At 44.8% G+C, this 24,061-nt stretch overlaps 1 protein-coding gene across 3 annotated transcripts in view; it reads right to left on the bottom strand.

The window, feature by feature from the left end:
- The window catches only part of AKAP19 (A-kinase anchoring protein 19), a 92,788-nt gene extending 71,209 nt beyond the window's left edge, over positions 1-21,579 (bottom strand). Inside the window, exons 1-3 of one of the 3 annotated variants that reach the window (XR_016314990.1) lie at positions 21,119-21,579; positions 12,186-12,281; positions 11,806-12,092 (exon numbers count right to left, since the gene is read on the bottom strand). Coding sequence is in view for 1 of the 3 variants with exons in the window: in XM_089690197.1 (XP_089546323.1) it covers positions 21,119-21,168 (50 nt within the window). In the remaining 2 variants the exon portion in view is untranslated. Of the gene's footprint in view, positions 1-11,805; positions 12,093-12,185; positions 12,282-21,118 lie in introns of those variants that run through there. The other 2 variants (XR_016314991.1, XM_089690197.1) reach the window with 2 other exon arrangements.
- Between the last annotated feature and the right edge of the window lie 2,482 nt (positions 21,580-24,061).

Genomic DNA, 24,061 nt, shown 5'->3' with positions numbered 1-24,061 from the left:
AGTTATAAAATTTAAGCCAAAATGTATTTCGCTACATGTTTTTGGTAAAAAAATCCAAATAAGTGTATATTGATTGGTTTGTGTGAAAGTTATAGCTTCTACAAACTATGGTATAGATACTGCAATTTACGCAATTTTTTTGCTATACAACACTGCACTAGTTTAACTGAGAATTGCACGAGTATGCAATACGGTACATAAAAGAAATTTATGTCCTTTTTGTTCACACAAATAGAGCTTTCTTTTGGTGGTATTTGATCACCTGTGCTTTTTTTATTTTTGTCGCTATAAACAAAGAGTTTTGAAAAAAATATATTTTTTGAAAAAACAATGTATTCTCATTTCTGTCATAAAAAATATCCCAAAAAAAAAATTTCATCATAAATTTATGCAAAAATGTTTTCTGCTACATGTTTTTGGTTAAAAAAATCCCAACAAATCTATATTGATTGCTTTGTGTGAAAGTTATAGCATCTACAAACTATGGTATAGATAATGGAATTTACACAACTTTTACATTCTGACTGCTCATCACATTTCTTGAAGTGCTAAAATACCAGGATAGTACAAACACTTCCAAATGACCCCTTTTTGGAAGGTAGACACCCTAAGCTATCTGCTGAGAGGCATATTGAGTCCATGGAAGATGTATTGTTTTCCCACAAGTTTCTGGAATATGACAAAAAACATTTTTGTTTTTTTGCACAAAGTTGTCATTTAAATGATATATTTCTCACACAAGCCATGGATATATGTGGAATTACACCCCAAAATGCATTCTACTACTTCTACCAAGTATGGGGATACCACATGTGTGAGACTTTTTGGGAGCCTAGCCACATACAGGAGCCTGAAATGCAATGACCACTTTGAAAGCCTGAAGGTGTGTAACTTCCTCATTTCACTTCCTCACTACCAATCACAGTTTCGGAAGCCCTAAAATGTCAGAATAGCACCAAACCCCCACCCAACGGATCCCTTTTTAGAAAGTAGACACCCCAAGAAATTTAAAAAGAGGCACGGTGAGTATTTTGCAGATCTAATTTTTTCTCACAAGGTTTGGGGTCCAGTACTTGTCTAGACTGCCAAAACGTCTCTCACTTGTGGTACCCCCATACTCAGGAGAGGTAGCAGAATGTATTTTGGAAAGTAATTCCACATATACCAATGGCATGTGTAAACAATAAATCATTTAGGTGACAATTTTGTGTAAAAAAAAAAAAGTTTGTCTTTTTCCAAAAACTTGTGGTAAAAAAATTAATTCTTCTATTGAGTCAACATGCCTCTCAGTAAATAGTTTGGGGTGTCTACTTTCCAAAAAGGGGTAGTTTTGGGGGGTGGATAATTTTATGCCCAGCATTAGAAGTTTATGCCACACATCACTCACTCTTCGAACCACCTGAAGATCAAGCCTTTTCTGACACTTTTTGTTCACATGAAAAAAAATCTGTATTTTTTGCTAGGAAATTAATTTAAACCCCCAAACATTATACATTTTTTTTAAAGCGAACACCCTAGTGATAATGGTGGGTGCTGCAATTTTTTATGTTACATATGTTACATAGTACGTGATTTTTCAAACGCAATTTTTAAAAAATATACCCTTTTTTTTTTACTTTTAATGCACAAAAACACAATATATTGGCCAATTATTTGGTAAAAGATGATGGAATGCCGAGTAAATAAATACCAAGCATGACATGCTTTAAAACTGCGCATTATCCGTGCAACGGCGACAAACTGCATACGTTTTTAATATTCATAGACAATGTTTAAAAGCCTTTACAAGCTACCATTTTAGATTATCTCCACTCTTAACTAGGAAACACATTGACTCCTGCTAAATTCAGAACAAATAGTGTATTTATATTTGTGTACCGTGTTTCCCCGAAAATAAGACATCTTCCGAAAATAAGACCTACTTACAGGTTTCCTTCTGGGTGAAATATAAGGCATCCCTCCGAAAATAAGGCCCCCCTAGGCTCTGTTTCGGAATGAAAATTAATTTACCGTAAACTGGTTGCTAGGGCCGCCCCGACTGGCGTCTAGCAACCAGTGACGTCACTGCTGTGTGGAGGCGGAGCGGAGGTCGGAGTGAGCGGGAGAGAGATGCATGTAGAAGAACAGGAGGATCAGAGCGGACGGGACGCGGCGAAGGTGGTGAGTGCTTGTCTGTCTCTGGTGACACCGCCCTCATGATGACTGAAGGTTCTCAGTCAGTGGCAGACCCTGCTCCAGCCCAGGTCCAGGCCCCAGCCAGCCCAGTGACAGTCCCCAGGGGGGAAATGTCTGATAAAGGGGTGGGGGGGATGTCTGGTGAAGGTGTTCAGTGGCACAGGGGTGGGGGGAGGGGGATCACTTAAAATGACACAGGAGGATCAGAGGGGGCAATCAAAATGACACAGGAGGATCAGAGGGGGCAATCAAAATGACACAGGAGGATGAGAGGGGACAATCAAAATGACACAGGAGGATCAGAGGGGGCAATCAAAATGACACAGGAGGATCAGAGGGAACAATCAAAATGACACAGGAGGATCAAAAGGGGTTTCATGGAAAAATTAGTCTTCCCCTGAAAATAAGACCTAGCGCATCTTTGGGAGCAAAAATTAATATAAGACACTGTCTTATTTTCGGGGAAACGGTATATGTTGACCAGTTCTCACCTCTAGCTGCACCCGTTTTATGACTGTAGTCTGTTTCCTGAGAAACACCCCCCACTATTCATGTGATCCTTATCAGCTTCTAATTGGGGTGGAGTTGAATGTTCCTTTGAGCATCTCCCTATAAATTTAGATCAGCTCATGGGGGGAGATCACTGATGGGGGGGCACAGTCTCTGATGGGGGTGCTGCGTTGATGGAGTGCTAAGAAGAAGCAGTTAAACACAGCAGTTGAACTAAAGCAGGAGAACTCAAGCAGCAGGAAGACACAACAGCAAGAAACTCTACTGCACGCTGGACAGACTGCAAGCAAACACCCTGGGAAACATCTCTTGCAATTCTGAGTCCCATTTCATGTACCTTTTTAATATGTCCCCTCTACTCCTCCTTTTCATATCACTTTCTTGTGTTCCCAAAATCTAATTTCTTTACCCCTCTGCTCCACCCCAAAACTTGTACATCTCACCCTCACCGCTACCATCTCCCTACTACTGCTCTCATCACCTCCTGCTGATACTTCACTCTCCTGCTGACCCAAACACCAGGACTGAAAGGTATGTGCGCTCATGTACATCCCGCTCCCATGTTACTTTCCTCACCCTTCTCCTAACCTCTGGGGATATTTCCCCAAACCCTTGTCCTTCTCCACCTCACTTACCCACTAGGCACCCTCCTACCCCCACGAACCGCCGCAACCCCCTCAACCTTATACCTGTCCCCCTCCTCCCCGCATCCATCCCTCCACTCTCGGTTGCACTCCTGAATGCCCGATCTGTTTGCAACAAGCTCACCGCCATCCATGACCTCTTTATCTCCCACTCCCTCAACCTCCTAGCGGTCACCGAAACCTGGATCCAAGCCACTGACTCCGCCTCCCCTGTGGCACTCTCCTATGGAGGTCTCGTCTGGTCCCATTCACCCAGACCGAGCGGACGTAGAGGTGGTGGGGTTGGTGTGCTCTTGTCACCGCTGACCACCTTCCAGGTCCTCCCAAACCCCTCCTCTCTATCCTTCTCCTCTTTCGAGGCCCACTGCATCCGACTCTTCTCTCCCACCCCTCTGAGAATTGCAGTAATCTATCGGCCTCCTGGACCCATATCCCACTTCCTTGATGACTTTTCCGCCTGGCTGCCCTTCTTCCTCTCCTCTGAGCTACCCACCATCATCCTTGGAGATTTCAATATCCCTATCAATGTCAACAACCCGGCCACATCCCAACTCCTCCACTTAACCTCTTCTTTTGCACTCACACAGTGCACACAGTCCTCCACCCACACCAATGGGAATACACTGGACCTCGTTTTCTCCCATTTCTGCACCCTCCACAACCTCACAAACACCCCTTGCCCTCTCTCTGACCACAACCTCATTATGTTCTCCATCTCCCCGTCCTATAACGCCTCCCCCCAAAACGTCAAACCATCCCCAGCCGTAACTTCTGCAACCTGAACCCGGCCCCTCTCCACTCTGCAGCTGACCGTCTGTACGACAGTATCCTTAAACTGTCATGCCCTGACCTGGCCACTACTGCGTATAATGACTCACTGTCAGCTGCCTTAGACTCCTTAGCACCCCTAACCACACGTAGCATTAGACCCCTACCGCTTCAACCCTGGCAGAACGACCACACTAAAAATCTTAAACGACGTAGTCATGCGCTGGAGCGATTATGGTGCAAAACCAGATCCCCTCGAGCGTTCTCCCTCTACAAATCTGCCTTCCTCACCTACTTCTCCTCCCTCCACGCCGCCAAACAAGCCTACTTCGTAACCCTCATCAATACCTTCTCCACCTGTCCTCGCCGGCTCTTCTCCACTTTCAACTCTCTACTCTCTTAACCCCCACCCAGTACCTCACTCACCACCCACGAGATTGCCAATCACTTCCAAAATAAGATCGACACAATCCGCAAGGACATCGCCAATGCTCAACCTACCTCCCCACCTAGCCTCCCTCCCACCACAACCCCACCAACTCTTACCTCCTCTGACCTCGCAACCGCCCTACCCCCCACCACACCTAACGTCCCGCACACTATAACCTCCCCAACACTCTGCTCCTTCAGCCTTGCAACCACTGAGGAGGTCACTAAGGTCTTCTCAGAAGCCCACCTCACCACTTGTCCCCTTGACATTGTCCCCACACAACTCCTCCGGTCACCCTCCTCCTCCATCCTACGCTCCCTCACCCACATCTTCAATCTCTCCCTCTCTACTGGCGCATTCCCCTCCCCCCTAAAGTACACGCACATCACCCCCATGCTCAAAAAACCCTCTCTGGACCCCACCAACCTGAACAACCTTAGACCCATCTCCCTGCTGCCATTTACTTCCAAGCTCCTTGAGCGCTTAGTCTACAATTGCCTAAGCGCCCACCTCACTGACAACAACCTCCTCGATCCACTACAGTCTGGCTTCCGTCCCCTACACTTCACCGAAACCGCCCTACTCAAAATCACTAATGACCTGCTAACCGCCAAAGCTAATGGCCACTAGTCAGTCCTCTTACTCCTCGACCTTCCCGCGGCCTTCGACACAGTCGACCACCCCCTCCTCCTTAACAAACTACACTCCCTCGGCATCAGAGAATCCGCTCCTGGCTCTCCTATCTATCCCAACGCTCCTTCAGCGTTACCTATAATGCTACCACCTCCCCCTCTTTTCCCCTCTCTGTTGGGGTCCCCCAAGGCTTGGTCCTCGGGCCCCTTCTCTTCTTCATCTACACCTCCTCCCTCGGCAAACTGATACACTCCCACGGCTTCAACTATCACCTCTATGCCGATGACACGCAAATTTACCTCTCCACCCCTCATCTCACCCCTTCAGTCTCCACCCGTATCACCCACCCACTGAACAACATATCAGACTGGATGTCGCTCCATTTACTCAAATTGAACCTTTCCAAAACTGAGCTCTTGATTTTCCCCCCAGCCCGTACCCCCCCCCCCCCTCTCCATCACGACCAAAACGCCACCATCAGTCCCACCCCGCAAGCCAAAGTCCTAGGTGTCCCTCTAGACTCAAACCTGTCCTTCCTACCCCATGTCCAATTGTTGGCAAACTCATGCAGGCTCCACCTCCGCAGCATCTCCAAAATACGTTTGTTCCTAACCCCAGACACTACTAAACAACTCATTCACTCCCTTATTGTCTCACGTCTGGACTACTGCAACTCCCTTCTCACCAGCCTACCTCATCGCAGACTATCCCCGCTTTAGTCTATCCTGAACTCAGCGGCCAGACTCATCCACCTTCCCAACTGCTCCGCTTCTGCCACCCCCCTCTGTCATTCCCTCCACTTGCTCCCGATTGACCAACGCATTAAATTCAAACTACTAACACAGACATACAAAGCCATTCATAATACTGCCCCAAACTACCTCACTGACCTGATACCCAAATACCACCCTACCCGTAATCTTCGCTCCTTACAAGACCTCCTACTTTCTAGCTCCCTGGTCTCCACCTCCCACGCCCGACTGCAGGACTTCTCTAGGACTTCCCACATCCTCTGGAACTCACTACCCCAATCCATCAGACTGTCACCTACCCTCCTCACCTTTCGGCGCACCCTGAAAACCCATCTCTTCAGGGAAGCCTACCCCGCCCTCACCTAACAGCCAATCTCCTCCACTCCTCCTACCACTCGATCCCCCACAGCCACTTCCTCCTGTACCACTATCCCCTCCCTCCTATATTGTAAGCTCGAAAGAACAGGGACCTTGAATCCCTCGTGTTTTGTTACTGTATTGTCTCATGTTCTGTCCCCCACTATAATGTACAGCGCTGAGCAAACCTTTTAGCGCTATATAAATACTGTATAATAATAATAATAATTTACAGAAGAGGTCTAGTGTTAGAATTACTGACCTTGATTTGATGTTTACGGCGATACCTCACATGCATGGTGCAACTGCTGTTTACATACCGGCATAGGGTCAACGCTCTCGCACGCAGGTATGCACGTGGGGGAAGGGGGGGCGAGAGTACTTTTTTTTTAAGTTATTGATTTTTTAAATTATTTTTACACTGTCCCTTTCATTTTTATTTTTTTTAATCACTTTTAACCACCTTCCGTCCGGCCGTTGTATATAAATGGCTGGGTGGTGGCAGTGCAGGGGCGGGTGGTTGTTTATGAATGGCCTCCCCACCCCCTGCTTGTACGTGCTCCCTTGGAGCGTGCAGCACTACAATCCGGTGCCCGCTGTATCCTCTGGGCACAGTGGAACACCGATCATTGTACGGGACCTCTGTGCGAGTTTCCAATCATGTGATTACTGATTGGCCAATCAGTGATCACATGAATAGTAGTAAGCAAGATATCACGTCTGACATCATTGCTTACTACATGTGAAATCTGTGAATGATCACAGAGGTCACATGGTACAAGGCTATTCACAGCAAGGCTATTCATGACCAATCACAGCTCACACGGTATTTCTCAATGGCTGCAACAATGCAGCCAGAGAGAAGGAGAAATTGTTGCTTTTACAGCCTTTATGGGTGTAAAAGAAATCAGTGTAAAAAAAAAAATCTTCATCACCCCCCACAAGTAGTACAGTATCACCATGGTGACAGTATGTAAAAAAACAAAAAACAAATAATATAAAAAAAATAAAAATGTGAAAAATTTTTGGTTATAAACTAACTTGGGTTATTGTTTTTTTACTAAAAAGATAACTGAATACATTTTGGCCAAGATTTACGATGAAATATTATTTATTTGCAAAAATTTGTAAGAAAAACACTTTTTTGCTATATTTTTCATTTATATAGCAAAACAATAAAAATCCCAGTGGTGAATAAATACCACCAAAATAAAGCTTTATCTGTCTCAAAAAAGCTAAAAAATACATATGGGTACAGTGTTGCATGACCGCGCCATTGTCATTCAAAGTGTGATCGTGCTGAAAGGTGAAAATTGGCCTGGACAGGTAGGGGGTAAAAGTGTCCGGACTTAAAGTGGTTAATGCTATCACAGGGAATACAAATATCCCCTATAACTTCAATGGGCATTGTCATATATTCTTTTTTGATAAATCTGGGGTCTATCAGACTCTAGATATCTCCTCTGCCCTTACATTATCTAATCAAACCAAGATCAGTGTGATCAGATACTTTGCCAATTTACAAATGGCACTGTTAATATACTACAAAAGTGATGAAATGCTCGTAGCTTCCAATTTCTTAGACTATAGAGATGATTGGCACCATTCTGGTCTCCAATCAGCTTTATGGTCAGCTGGCAGAAACACTGGCTGCATTCTCAGGTTCCCCCGATGGAACGGGACTGCCCGAGAAGGTCGTGGATGGCAGCGAGGGAGGGGGTCATCATCTCCCGCTGCTTGTAAAAGCAATCCTGCAGCTAATTAGCCACTAGGATTGCCTTTACATGAAAGCTGATCACCAGCTGAAAAAAACGATACTAGGATGATGCCTGCAGCTGTAGGCATCATCCTGGTAAAAACTATTCAAAGTCCAGTACGTCTCTGGTCCTTGTTGTGTATATACAGGTGAAACTCAAAAAATTAGAATATCGTGCAAAAAGTTAATTTATTTCAGTAATACAACCTAAAAGGTGAAACTAATATATGAGATAGACTCATTACATGAAAAGCAAGATAGTTCAAGCCATGATTTGTCATAATTGTGATGATTATGGCTTACAGCTCATGAAAACCCCAAATCCACAATCTCAGAAAATTTGAATATTGTGAAAAGGTGCAATATTCTAGGTTCAAAGTGTCCCACTCTAATCAGCTAATTAAGCCAGAACACCTGCAAAGGGTTCCTGAGCCTTTAAATGGTCTCTCAGTCTGGTTCATTAGGAATCACAATCATGGGAAAGACTGCTGACCTGACAGTTGTGCAGAAAACCATCATTGACACCCTCCATAAGGAGGGAAAGCCTCAAAAAGGTAATTGCAAAAGAAGTTGGATGTTCCCAAAGTGCTGTATCAAAGCACATTAATAGAAAGTTATGTGGAAGGGAAAAGTGTGGAAGAAAAAGGTGCACAAGCAGAAGGGAAGACTGCAGCCTGGAGAGGATTGTCAGGAAAAGGCCATTCAAAAGTGTTGGGGACTTTCACAAGGAGAGGACTGAGGCTGGAGTCAGTGCATCAAGAGCCACCACACACACACACAGACAGATCCTGGACATGGGCTTCAAATGTCGTATTCCTCTTGTCAAGCCACTCCTGAACAACAGACAACGTCAGAAGCGTCTTACCTGGGCTAAAGAAAAAGAGACCTGGTCTGTTGCTCAGTGGTCCAAAGTCCTCTTTTCTGATGAAAGCAACTTTTGCATCTCATTTGGAAACAGAGGACCCAGAGTATGGAGGAAGAATGGAGAGGCACACACTGCAAGATGCTTGAAGTCCAGTCTGAAGTTTCCACAGTCTGTGTTGAATTGGGGAGCCATCTCATCTGCTGGTGTTGGTCCACTGTGCTTCATTAAGTCCAGGGTCAACGCAGCTGTCTACCAGGAGATTTTGGAGCACTTCATGCTTCTTTACGCAGATGAGCTTTATAGGGATGCTGACTTCATTTTCCAGCAGGACTTGGCACCTGCCCACACTGCCAAAAGCACCAAAACCTGGTTCAATGACCGTGGGATTACTGTGCTTGATTGGCCAGCAAACTCTCCTGACCTGAACCCCATAGAGAATCTATGGGGCATTGCCAAGAGAAAGATGAGAGACATGAGACTGAACAATGCAGAAGAGCTGAAGGCCGCTATTGAAGGATGTGCACTCCTGAACGCCCGATCGGTGTGCAACAAGCTTACCGCCATCCACGACCTATTTGTTTCCCGCTCCTTCAACCTCCTAGCGATTACGGAAACCTGGATCCAGGCCACTGACTCTACCTCCCCTGCTACACTCTCCTACGGAGGTCTCACCTGGACCCACTCACCCAGGCCTAGCGGTCGTAAAGGTGGTGGGGTTGGTCTGCTCCTGTCACCGCAGAGCACCTTCCGAGTCCTCCCAAACACCCCCTCCCTATCCTTCTCCTCCTTCAAAGCCCACTGTGTCCGACTATTCTCCCCAACCCCCCCTGAAGATTGCTGTGATATACCGGCCTCCTGGATCCATATCCCGCTTCCTGGATGACTTTTCCTCCTGGCTACCCTTCTTCCTCTGCTCTGAGCTACCCACCATCATCCTTGGGGATTTCAACATTCCTGTCAACCTCGACAACCCGGACACATCCCATCTCTCCCACTTAACCTCCTCCTTTGCACTTGCACAGTACATACAATCCACCACCCACTCTAACGGTAATATCCTTGATCTTGTCTTCTCCAACCACTGCGCGCCCCACAACCTCACTAACACCCCCTTCCCTCTCTCTGACCACAACCTGATTACCTTCTCTATCTCCTCGTCCTCCAACACCTACCCCTCCAAATGTCACACTACTACCAGCCGTAACCTCCGCAACCTTAACCCTGCCCCCCTCCACTCTGCAGCTGATCAACTCCATGACAGCATCCTCCCCCTGTCCTGCCCCGACTTGGCTATGACTGCCTACAACAACGCGCTGTCAACAACCCTTGACTCACTAGCACCTTTAACCACACGCAACATCAGACCCCGACCGCTCCAGCCCTGGCAGACTGATCACACCAAAACCCTCAAACGACACAGTCGTGCCCTGGAGCGACTATGGCGCAAAACCAAATCCCAACAAGCCTTCACCCGCTACAAATCTGCCTTCCACACCTACACCTCCTCCCTCCACACAGCCAAACAAGCCTACTTCCTGACCCTCATCAAGGCCCTCTCCTCCAATCCTCGCCGACTCTTCTCCACCTTCAACTCTCTACTCTCGCCACCCCCACCTCCACCCAGCACCTCACTCACTGCCCTTGAGACTGCCAATCACTTCAAAAACAAGATTGACACAATTCGCAAGGACATCGCCGCAAATCACACGCCCTCTCAACCCGTCCCCTCTCACACAGCTACCCCCTCATCCCCCCTCCCCCTCGACATAACCCGCAGGGACTTCGTCGCTGCTCAAACTCCCTCCAACCCCGTTCCCCCTCACTCAGCTACCCCCTCATCACCCCTCTCCCACGGCCCCACCACTGCTCTGACCTCCACTTCCACCCCACCCTACATTCCTCATACTGAAGCTCCCCCAACACTCCGCACCTTTGACCTTACTACCATCGAGGAAGTCTCCAAGATCCTCTCTGATGCCCGCCTCACCACCTGCCCCCTCGACCCTATCCCTTCACAACTCCTACGACCTCCCTCCCCCTCCATCCTACGCTCCCTCACCCACATCTTCAATCTCTCCCTCTCCTCCCCTCTGAAACACGCACACATCACCCCCATACTTAAAAAGCCCTCCCTGGACCCCAATGACTCGAACAACCTCAGACCCATCTCCCTGCTCCCATTTACATCTAAACTCCTCGAGCGCCTAGTCTACACCCACCTATGCTCTCACCTCGATGACAACAACCTCCTTGATCCCCTACAGTTCGGCTTCCGCCCCCTACACTCCTCCGAAACTGCCTTACTCAAACTCTCCAACGACCTGCTAACCGCCAAAGCTAATGGTCACTATTCAGTGCTCCTACTCCTTGACCTCTCTGCGGCCTTCGACACAGTCGACCACCCCCTCCTCCTCAAAAAACTACACTCCCTTGGCCTCAGAGATTCTGCTCTCTCCTGGTTCTCATCCTACCTGTCACAACGCTCTTTCAGCGTTACCTATAATGCTACCACCTCCCCCTCACTCCCCCTCTCTGTTGGGGTCCCTCAAGGCTCCGTCCTCGGGCCCCTTCTCTTCTCCATCTACACCTCCTCCCTTGGCCAACTCATACACTCTCACGGCTTCAACTACCACCTCTATGCTGACGACACACAAATCTCTCTCAACCCCCCACCTCACCCCCTCGGTCTCCGCCCGAATCACACACCTACTGAGTGACATATCAAGAAAATAAGAAAGAAAAGCCACCTGTAATAACACAAATAATTTGTGTCCTAATACTATCTCCGACTCACTTGTCATAAAAGTGTGGATTTATAAACCGGGAATACATAATAGAAAATATGGGAGTGTGACAAGGTCAACACCCCCCAGAAAAAAAGTGGTTACTTAAAGATCCACGCGGAGTAATATATATTCAGTAGTTACAAACAGTACTTTATTTGATCACATAGATCATAGGGAGGTTAAACAGAAGTATACAGAACATATCAGACAAATAAAATCATTTAAAAGCACTTGGCGTCCTCATTTCTGGGTGATATTTGGCACATAGGGAACCATGTAAGGCAATGGGGTTTTATCCACCTATATGATCCTAGATTTCCATATGATTCAATCTTGTATTTAGATTAGGCATACATTCTTCAGACGTATTCTTGGTATATACCAGGATATGTAGAGTAACTTCCTAGGAATGGAAACTAGAACAAAAAGATATAGTAATGAAAAACTTAAATTTCACAAAAATCGCACTAAAGCTGCCCCATGCTAAAGTGAACTAATAGTTCCATTACCTTCTCAATAGCTACGCTGTCATACCAACATGATGAATGTAGAGACTTCCTGGGTAACCACCCCAAGTGAAACAAAGTCCACAGTAACAAGTGATTCTAGAGATATATATAAAGATATAGATCATGAATATCAAGCAGAATCCCTGAATAATAAAAAACAAAATAAAGGTATATATTACCATCAATGAAGATCAAGAGGACTTCACGTCGACTTGAAATAAGATCAGGTCCTTTCTGCTTAGCAATAGTGAATATATGAGTGGGAAGCCAGGTAGTCTCAATATATAAATTCCAAAAAAGAGTATTATATATGTAGCAGGCAGTATATACCTGAGTCTATATACCCAGTGAAGGGTTTACAAAAATTGCTCAAACTGAGAGAGTAAAGCGGTTCCTTAAGGATATGACTACTTCACAGCGTTCAGCACATGTGTGACATAGAGTAAATATATTCCTCTAAAGAGGATTTCCAAAAAATTCCCTGAAAAACAGGGGTACTAGGCACATATAGCATTCAATATAAACTCCATATAGGCTCTATAAATCTAAACAGCTGCTAGCCGCTAACTGAGCCAAATAAGCAAAGATAACTTGCCACCGGTGGAAGTATGCTCTTATTAGGATTGCCATGTGCGGACTGCTGGAATAGTAGCCTTATGGTAGTCTTTTCAAAGCCTTGTGCCTTCCTAGCATGGAGCTGGAGCAATGCCGCTGGAGCAACGCCGCTGGCAACTCCCTCCTCACTGGCCTGCCTCGCCGCTGGCTATCCCTGCTTCAGTCGATCCTAAATACGGCTGCTGGACTCATTCACCTTTCCAACTGCTCTGTTTCCGCCACCCCCCTCTGCCAATCCCTCCACTGGCTTCCGATTGCGCAACGGGTCAAATTCAAAATCCTAACGCTGACGTACAAAGCTGTCAACCATACTGACCCGAACTACATCACTGACCTAAAATCCAAGTACCGCCCAGCACGCACACTCCGCTCCTCACAAGACCTCCTTCTCTCTAGTTCCCTGGTGTCCTCCTCCCATGCCCGCCTCTAGGACTTCTCCAGGGTGTCACCCATCCTCTGGAACTCCCTGCCCCAACCCATCAGATTATCACCTACTCTCCTGTCCTTTAGGTGCACCCTGAAGACCCATCTCTTCAGGGAAGCCTACCCCACCCCCTGCTAACTTGCCAACCTCCTCCACTCTTCCTACCACTCCATCCCCCACAGCTATCTCCTCCTGTGCCATCGTCCCCTCCCTCCTAGATTGTAAGCTCGAAAGAGCAGTGCCCTCAATCCCCCCATGTTTTGCATTGTATTGGTATTGTTCTGTCACATGTTCTGTCCCCTTTTGTAATGTACAGCGCTGAGCGAACTATTGGCGCTTTATAAATACTGTATAATAAAAAAAAAAATAATCCTGGTCTTCCATAACACCTTAGCAGTGCCACAGGCTGATAGCTTCCATGCCATGCCGCATTGAGGCAGTAATTGCTGCAAAAGGGGCCCAAACCAAGTACTGAGTACATATGCATGCTTATACTTTTCAGAGGTCTGATATTGCTCTATGTACAATCCTTGTTTTATTGATTGCATGTAATATTCTAATTTTCTGAGATTGTGGATTTGGGGTTTCATGAGCTGTAAGCCATAATCATCACAATTATGACAAATCATGGCTTGAACTATCTTGCTTTGCATGTAATGAGTCTCTCATATATTAGTTTCACCTTTTAAGTTGCATTACTGAAATAAATGAACTTTTGCACGACATTCTAATTTTTTGAGTTTCACCTGTATGCTATGTTCTTTTTTATTTTGTATGCAGCCTGTGGGCTGAATGAAAAAAAAAAAAGAAGAAATCTCTGCCAGAAAAGTGTGTGGTATGCCTACCATTAGAATATACCGCCCTGCATCCACCCACTTCTTATGGTGGGCACACATTAGGTCGCACGGTGCCACATGCGCCAGTTCCAAGATTGTACAAATGTCTAAATAGTGGCACGCTTGAATAAAAATTTACCACGTATAAGGAGTACCCCATATGGAAAAGGGATGACACCAAGTCCCAAACTATCTTGCCACTGCTCCCCATGTAGTCTGGGCATCCGGGGGGCTCCACATGACTATCTTTTCCCTTGTAAATCTGAAACTTATTAGTATAGCCTGTTGCCCTTTCACAGGTCTTATACATCTTGACCCCATATCTGGCACACTTGCTGGGGAGAAATTGTTTGAATGTAAAGCAGACAGAAACAATTAATAAGGAACTCACCAACACAGATGTTTTGCTGGGGAGTATAGACATCTGCAAACTTTTGGTTAAGGTGAATTACGAGGGGCTGAATTTTGTGGAGCCTGTCAAATTCAGGGTCACTTCGAGGATGACTGGGGATCAGTGGGGTGGAATATGGGGAGAGACTGGGGGTACAAACCACAGAGTGCATTAGAAAGGAAAGACAAGAATGGCAAATCCCTGATCAGCAGGATGACTCTGCTGAAGACAGGTAAGGGACATAATTATAGGAAATTTACTTTGACTATAAAGAACCAAGGACGCGCGAACATTGAAACCTATGTCTGGGGACTGCATTTTGGGGACGGGTATAGTGGCTCAAGGGGAAAGTTTCAACTAAAAGACATGTATAATTCAACAGACTGGAAACCTCCCCAACCCCTCCATCCAGTAGTTAACCCCCTCAGGCCTCACGTTTCCACCCTGGAGGACATGGTAGCAATAGCAAACCCCACCTTTGAGGACACCATGGCCGCAGAAACTGGGTTCTCTGACACAAATGTTTGGCTTGAATGGATGAGGTACAGTGCAAATTCACACGATAAATCCAATTTTTATGTCTGTGGCAGTGCTAGGCCACATCTGGGTACTGTTCCCCTCCCAATCCCCACAGAAAGTGAGGAATGCTTCCTCAGTCTGTTCACACACACCAGCACCAATCACTCTGCATGTGAAAGTTGGAAAAAGGAGTACTCCATAGTCATCAAGACCCCAAAGCCAGGTGAGGGCATCACCTGCTACTCCAATTATAAGGGCAGAGGAAGGTTCCTGGGTAATTTTACCAAAGGTTACTGTTCCACTTATAGTAGTGTCCCAGGGGAGCTGGTACAAAACCAAACCCAGTCCCTTGGTGACATATACTGGATCTGCGGGGACCTAAAACTCAGGACAAGGTTAGAGGGAACCTGGACTGGTGAATGTGCCGTTATAAAGGCCATTATGCCTCTCCATATCCTAGCAGAAGACACCCCTGACACACACTCTGACCCAGCACCAAGCCGCAGGAGGAAGTGTGAAGCTCCTCCTGGGAGTTTTGACCCTCATGTGTATATAGATGCCATTGCAGTCCCAAGGGGGGTGCCTGATGAATTCGAAGCCAGGGATCAGGTTAAAGCAGGCTTCGAGACCCTAATTCCCATAATAACCGTTAATAAGTATGTAGATTGGATAAATTACATATATTACAACCAACAGAGATTTGTGAACTGCACTAGGGATGCCCTCCAAGGAATTGCTGATCAGCTAGCCCCTACATCCTATGACGTTTCAGAATAGGATGGCCCTGGACATGATTCTAGCAGAGAAAGGGGGCGTTTGTAAAATGATAGAAGGTACAGGGACGTGTTGTACCTATACTCCTGATAATACTGGACCGAATGGTAAGGTTACATTAGCCATTAAGAAGCTAGAAGACCTGTCAGTAGAACTGAAAAAGAATTCAGGTATCACAGACTCATGGGACCGATATTTCAGTTGGATGAGTGGGTGGCAGAAGATTCTGGCTCAAGTGGGAATGACCATACTGATCATCCTATTCATTCTTGCCCTAATAGTTTGTTGTTTCCTACCTTGCATAAAGAAGCTAATGAAAAAGGTAGTAGACAGTGGCACCCCAACCTTCCTGAATCAAGAAGAGGGGGTTTTCTATGCAAAAGAGGAAGAGAAATCATATACTCCATTACAGTCCCTCCTCCCCAGTTACAATACTATTGCCCCGTAGGGAAAGCATCTGACTTTCTTATGTGCAAAGTCTGCGGCAAGAGGGGTGATAATGTAGCCATCACTCGTCTAACGTGCAACTCAAAAGAGTTCCAAGGCACATAAGGACAGATGAGTTAGGTTTCATGGTTTTATAGGGACAGAATAAAATAGTCATTTTAAGGGGGGACTGTGATGGAATTAAGTAAAATGACCATTTTGTAATGTATATATATATATATATATATATATATATATATATATATATATGCAGCTACTCTTTTATATTCCTTGCTCAAAATGGCTGCCAGATGCACCCCCTCCCATCGAGTGAAGAATGTGTAACTAAGATGGCGCCTCCATCCGGAGCTACACCCAAGACGATGATGTTTAGATCCTGGAGGAAGTTTACCTTATATGGACATGACCAATCAGAAGCTTATGAGTAGTCTAGTGATGCTACGCTTGCATGACCTTTGCACTAGCTGCTTGCCCATAAAAACCTCTGTGCCTTAGTTCAATAAAGGAAGTGTCATTTGTCTGAACACAGCTTCAGTGTGATTCTTCTCGTGCATGCACTATTACCATACAGCGAATCAGGACGGGGCAGATACTCAGACAATTGGTCTACTCCAAAACAGCACCATGAATTCTGCCCTCTACCAGAAAATCTTGAACGGGAAGGCCCAGCCATCAGTTCATGACCTCAAGCTCAAACACACTTGGGTTATGCAGCGGGACAAAAATCCAAAACACACCAGCAAGTCCACCTCTGAATGGCTCAAAAAACAAAATTAAGGTTTTGGAGTGGCCTAGTCAAAGTCCAGACTTAAATCCGAGTGAGATGCTGTGCATGACCTTAAACAGCAGACTGTTCATGCTTGGAAACCCCTCATTGTGGCTGAATTAAAACAATACTGCAAAGAAGACTGGGACAAAATTCCTCCACAATGATGTGAAAAACTCATTGCCAGTTATCGCAAATGCCTGGATGCATTTGTTGCCACCAAGAGTGATACAACCAGTTATTAGGTTTAGGGGGCAAATGTTTTTCACATAGGGCCAAGCAGATTTGGACAGCTTTTTTCCTTTATATATCATCATTTAAAAACTGCATTTTGTATTTCCTCGGGTTATCTTTATGTCATTTTAAAATTTGTTTTGATGATCTGAATCATTTAAATGTGACAAATATGCTAAATATTAAAAAATCAGAAAGGGGGCAAATACTTTTCCACAGCACTGTATTTAAATCCTTTGATTGGACTTGTTTATGTGTTATTGTCATTGTTACCTTTGGAACTGTGTGTCTGTTTGCTTGTACATTTTCCAGTAACACACTTTATTGGCTATTCAGGCAGCACAGTTTTTTGTGCTCCTTGACACTATTGGGATGCAGCAGTGAACATTAGGGTTTCGGTTTATTTCTTTTGTTTAACATTTTTAAATGAATTTTGTGCCCAGATCATGCACAGAAATGTGCCAATATCATGTATTTACACATTCTGAGCAAGCGGTAAAAACACAAGCCCTCATTCAGCTCTATCTATAAGCATTGTGGTGAAATTCATTTTCATATCTCACCACGCAGGTACAGCTTATTTCCTATGAGAACATATCTTGGAAAGCTGCAAGCCCTAAAATGTAAACAATAAGCAGGTGTGTCTAGGCTGTTAGAAATCAACTGAAACGAGTCTTCAGAGGGCCATACAGTGTAAAAAAACTGCCTTATTTCTGTAGTCACGGACGTTGCATACAGCCGCCTGTCCAAATTAACAACAGGATGCAACTGTGCACTAATAAATGCAGATCTGAACATATAAATAGTTCTATAGTAAGTCAGGTTGAAAAAAAGACTCAGTTCCATCTAGTTCAAGAAATGTCTATATACAGAATCCTGTACCCACAGTTGGTCCCGAAGCTAGACCAATGTAACTATGCAAGAAAATAATACCTAAACTTTAGCCTTAACATCCCTATCAATATATATACAATTATAGAAGCATGCTCACTTTTTAAAGTGTTTCTTCATTAGCATTTATCAGGGTCATAACTATGTATGATGGGGTCCCATAGAAAACCTTCTATGGGACCTTCCTGCCTCTCTAACCTTCATTTTAAAGACAATTCCTACACAATATGAAGTGCTTGCATATAATTTATATATAGTTTCCCTTCTTATAAAGGAACATGGTAATTCAATACAGTAAAAATGGAGCCAACAAATATGAAAGTAGTCATCTGCTCAGAGCCTTGGCATTATATAGTTGTTTAGGGACAGTGGTGCCAACTTCTTTCCATTGTTCAGTGTCAGATGTCAGTTGTTACTTGCAAATGTATGCCACTTTTTGCTTTATAAAAGAAAGTCGAAACCTAAAAAAATATCAGCTCAAACACTGCACCAGTAATGGAGGTGGAACTGTATGAGGTATATAGGCAAATGAGCAGTCAGTCAAAGGGGTAGCAAGCTGAGCTATAATGAAAAGTTTAAAAACCCAGTGCTAATCCTCAAGGAGAGCCATAATCTGCATCACTGGCCTCATTAATATTTTATAGTGGACCTTCCTAGAATTAAAAATATATATTTCTCTGCAGATTAGTCTTTATGATTAAAGTCCAACTCTTCCTAAGCCAACCTGCAGTGTAATGAATACAAAAATAAAAAGATGGGGTGGAAGAGAAGGTTTCCTCATGTAATGGAGTTAAGCTTTCTTACAGAGTGATACATGTCAGATGGAGGGAGTCTATCAGGGTGGGATTTTACAAAGTGCAAAAAAGTAATTTGAGAGCACATCGGAGTGTGGCTTAAAAGAGAAGTAGGGCTTTTTTCCCCCTATTTATACTTACCTAGGTGGATTCAGCATCAGTCCGATGCTTCATCTGTCCCCCGGCAGCTCTAAGGGTGAGAACTCAGAAATCACATGACCGCTGATCACTTAGTTCTCCTCTCTGCTCTGAGCAGAGAGCGGGACTGCCAGTCACCACAGTCTGCTCAGGCCCTCCCACTCCCTCACTCACTGGAGTGCTGTGGAGGCTGAGCCAGGTGCTGCTCCAGACTCCTGGGTGGATCCTGATTTTGAAGTCACTTTTGAAGTGGTGTCACTCGACAGCGGACTTCAGTCTGCTGTTAGCTGAAAATGCGTCACAGGAGTGCATAACGAACTTCACTCTTGAGATCCACAGGAGAAATACAGCCAAACAAGCTTTGGCTGTACTTATCCTTTAACCACAAGCCTACAGGGCACTTATACCCCCTTCCTGCCCAGGCCAATTTCCAGCTTTCAGCGCTGTTGCAATTTGAATGACAATTGCGCGGTCATGCAACACTGTACCCATATGAAATTTTTATCATTTTTTTGTAACAGATAGAGCTTTATTTTGATGGTATTTAATAAACTATGGGTTTATTTTTTCTTAAACAAACCAAAAACCACTGAAAATGTTGGAAAAAAAAAACGTTTTTTCTTAGTTTTTGTTATAAAATTTTGTAAATAAGTGATTTTTCTCCTTCACTGATGTGTGCTAATGAGGCTACAGTGATGGGCACTGATAGGCTGCACTGATTGGCACTGATAAGGCACAGGTAGGTGGCACTGATGGGCATTGACAGGCATCACTGATGGGCACTGAAAGGCAGCACTGATATATGGCACTGATAGGCGGCACTGACTGGCACTAATAGGCAGCACTGATTGGCAGCACTGATTGGCATTGATAGGTGGCACTGACTGGCACTGATGGGTGACACTGAAAGGCAGCTCAGATGGGCAATGATATGTGGCATTGATGTGCACTGGTAGGCACTGATATGTGGCATTGATGTGGCACTGGCTGGCACATGGCACTGATGAGCACTGACAGCTGGCACTGATGGACACTGACAGGTGGCACTGCTGGGGCGACACTGATCATCAGGGCACACTGATTATCAGTGCCCTGATGATCAGTGTACATGTCCCCTCCGTGGAATGCCAATTACCGGCTCTCCTCTCGAGCTGTCAGCGTGACAGCTCGAGAGGAGAGAATTACCGATAACCGGCATTTCCCTTTTTAAATGGAATCAGCTGTGATTGGACACAGCTGATCACATGACCGAGCCAACATCTTCAGCTCTTTCTGTGGATCGGTGATCCGCTGTGTCCGAGGGACACAGCGCACCGCCGATCGCCACACTGCGTGCTCCGGGAGCTGCGCATGCACGGTTAGAATGGGAGGACATCATATGACGTCCTCCCAGAACGAGAGAACCACCTTGCGTCCATCATATTACTATATGGCAAGCGGGAGGTGGTTAAGGACATTCAAGGTGCCAGTTGTGAGATTAGACATGGCCTGACATTGGCCAACACCCAGTTCTGGTGAGTCTGATAAAAAAAAGGAACTTTGAGCAGTATGCATTCCTCTTGTCAGAGCTCAGCTTGAGATGTTGCCCATAATAGTCAGCTTTTCTCATTCAGTCATTAGGCCTCGCTCACACAGGGTGTACTTAAGCATACATTCACGTAGAAGGATGTGTTTTCCGTGCATTCCTGTGCAGGCTGTCCCCATTCATGTCAATTAGGATGCAAAAGCTGCACGCAAACTGCTGCTCCCAATTTGTTATCCGTGTGGATGTGGACATGTGACCCTGAATCCAAATTATTTGCATTCGGGGACATCCACACAAGAAAACTAGGTAATGTTAGGCCTATACATTTTGCCCCAAACCTTTCTATGGATCTATGATTTATCTACATTCTTCCTTGCAAAGTCACTGAAGAAAATAAATATAAAAAAAAAAAGAAAGAAAAGCATACTGTTACTATAGCTAAAGGAGTTTTGAAAAGTAACTTGCAATTCTGTATGTTTTAAATTCCAAAAGTTACAATTCTAACAATCCCAACATTGCGGGGTTCTAGGAAACCCCCCCCAACATGTCTGTGTGTGTGCCATATTTCGAGGATCTCACCTGGTGATGAAACCTTGTCTCCTCGTTGGCAGGAAACTCCCAGTCTGCATCTGTTTGTCTTCTTCTACAGCTGGATCAGCAAGCACAGACACATTTGGGGAGTGGTGGTGCTCCAATCACTTGACTTCCTTTCAGACGATCTGGTCAAGTAATCTTTTTGATTGTAGAGAGGCTGGAGTGCAAAGCTTGAACCTGAGGAATGAGCTGAGCTTCTTCCAGCAGTTTTTCTTGTTCTTGCACCTGTGCTTTTCTCCTGCAGATCCTGCTTGCATGGCTACAAAAACAAGAAATGTGTTCACTGGATTACCGTAAGAGGTGTAAACACACACGTCTGCTTTGCTCTCTTGCCAGAACTGATCCAGCTGGCTGAATTCATTTCCCTGAGAAGCCACATCTTGCACACAGTAAACACTGGGAGAAGGTTGAAAATTTCAGGGCTGTAATGTGCTTAGATCAGAAGCTACATGGAGCCACCTAGTGATTGAATTTCATACTGCTAATACGTTTCCTGTTTCAAAGTGCTATGGGTAAGAATAATCATGCATATTATTCAGGTATGACTAAAAATTATTCACACTCAGAAATGTATCATTCTAATTCCTACAATTAACTGCTTGCAGACAGTGTAACATATGTAATGGCAAGAAAGGTAGGCTTTAATGCCCAGACACAACACATATGCATCTACAGCGCCATGAGGTTACATGCTGAGAGCACGCTCACTATGCACTCTCAGCACACTGAACGAGCTGTCACTGACAGCTGTCAGTCAAGACTTTTAAATGGGAGCCAGCAGGACCTGTTCCCAGTCATAAGACTGCTGTGAGAGCCAATCGCAACGTTGACATGGTTCATATGATAAAGAAGCTGTGTCACCTCCCAGGCATCAAAGCCCACTTAACCACTTTCCCTCCAAAGGATTTACCCCCTTCCTGACCAGGCCATTTTTTTTTGTGATAAGGTGCTGCATTACTTTGACAATTACGTGGTCATGCAATGTTGCAAATTAAATTTACATCCTTTTTTTCCCACAAATAGAACTTTCTTTTGGTGGTATTTGATCGCCTGTGCGTTTTTTATTTTTTGCACTATAAATAAAAAAAGACTGACAATTTTGAGAAAAAAACTATATTTTTGACCTTTTGATATTAAACATGTCCATCAAATTTTGTCATAAATTTAAGCCAAAATGTATTTTGCTACATGTCTTTGCTAAAAAAAAATCCCAATGCCTGTATATTAATTGGCTTACATGAAAGTTATAGCGTCTACAAATGGAGGTATATATTCTGGATATTTTTTTTTTAACTAGTAAGGGCGGTGATCAGTGACTTATAGCAGACATTCTGACATTGGGGGGAACTGACTTGGTGTCACTGACATCCCCAGTGACACCAATACAGTGATCAGTGCTAATAAAAAGCACTGACACTGTACTTATAGCACTGGGCATGAAGGGGTTACCATCTGGGGTGAACAAAGGGTTAACTGTGTGTTGTTTCACAATGGAGGCTGTGTGTGTGATTAACTGTAAGCACATTGCTTTATATGCAGAGCCATACAAAGTAGTGTGCAGGAGCTGACAGAGGAGAGATCTGTATTGTTTACATACAGGTCAATCCTCCGTCGAAGATACTTGGCGATCACCAGTTGCCAGTGAGTAATCAGCGGCCGGGACCCGGTGATTGACAGCCGAGGCTGCGAATGGCGGCACGGGTAGGGCACGTGCACGGCTTGCACACGCCCCCTACCAGGATCTGCAAGATTACATATATATACACGCGATTTTGCGCACATGTGCTGCCCTGTAGCAGCATTTCTGCTATAGAGCGGTGCAGAACTGGTTAAGGGACCACCGGGAGGCGGTGTTAAGGGATTAAAGTATATCTAAAGCCAAACCTTTTTTTGGATAAGGGAACAAATGGTTAAAACCCATGTTATTTTTTTCTTGCTGTTTTGGGGAGAATTTTTTCCTCTTCCCATTTGAAGATTTTGTTTTATTACAGGATTTATATAACACCACCAGTTTGTGTAGCTCTTTCAAGAATAAAGGGAAACAGTGCATTAACACAACTCTAACTTTCTTGTCTTGAACTATATTGTAAAAATACAACAGCAAGTAAGAGTAGCTCTTTTGAAAATAAAGAAACGCCTAGTGGAGGAAGCACAGTGGCTAAATGGTTAGCACTTCCACCTGGCAGCACTAGGGTCAATGGTTCATAATCCAAACCACAGCACCACCTACCTGGAGTTTGCATGCTCTCCCTATATCTGCATGGCTTTCCTCCTGGTACTCCAGTTTCCTCCCACACTCCAAAGACATGCTGGTAGGTTAATTGGCCCTAGTATGTGTAGGTATGAATGTAAGTTAGGGACCCTAGATTGTACACCCCTTGAGGGTTAGGAATTGATGTGAATGCACAATATATATATGTAAGGCACTGCATAAATTGACAGCTCTATTTAAGTAACTGAAATAAAATAAATAAATAATTATGACCAACCAGAACAATCTTTCCTATTGGAAGTCCCAATCATGTACAGCTCAGACTGAGGAGTTAGTTGTGGATTCACGGGAATATATTCAATTAGGCTGATTAGCTAAACTAGCACCACTTTAAAATCAGAAAAGAAAAAAATCTGTGTTAAAATTTAGTATTTTACATGTACATGTCAATAAGTGTGTAAATCATACCCCTTTTAATTCTGGGAGCTAGAAGAAGCAGGATAGATTTTTTACAGACATATATGCAATTTACAATTTTACAGGCATGTAGGAGCGGGTGCACAACCTCAAATGCACACTACCTGCAGTCAGGGCCGTGCACCCACTCCTGGACACCTTAACACGTAAACATTTTGACATGCAGCTGCATCTGCTTTTATAGGCCTGCGCACAGCTGGGGGCAGATGCAGACACCAAAATAGCTCATGCACACAGCA

This window comes from Staurois parvus, unplaced genomic scaffold (genome assembly GCF_062004578.1).
Source record: "Staurois parvus isolate SC_StPar_1 unplaced genomic scaffold, SC_StPar_1.0 ptg000522l, whole genome shotgun sequence".
In the NCBI taxonomy this organism is placed as follows: domain Eukaryota; kingdom Metazoa; phylum Chordata; class Amphibia; order Anura; family Ranidae; genus Staurois; species Staurois parvus.
This window is presented reverse-complemented; position numbering and strand designations above follow the sequence as displayed.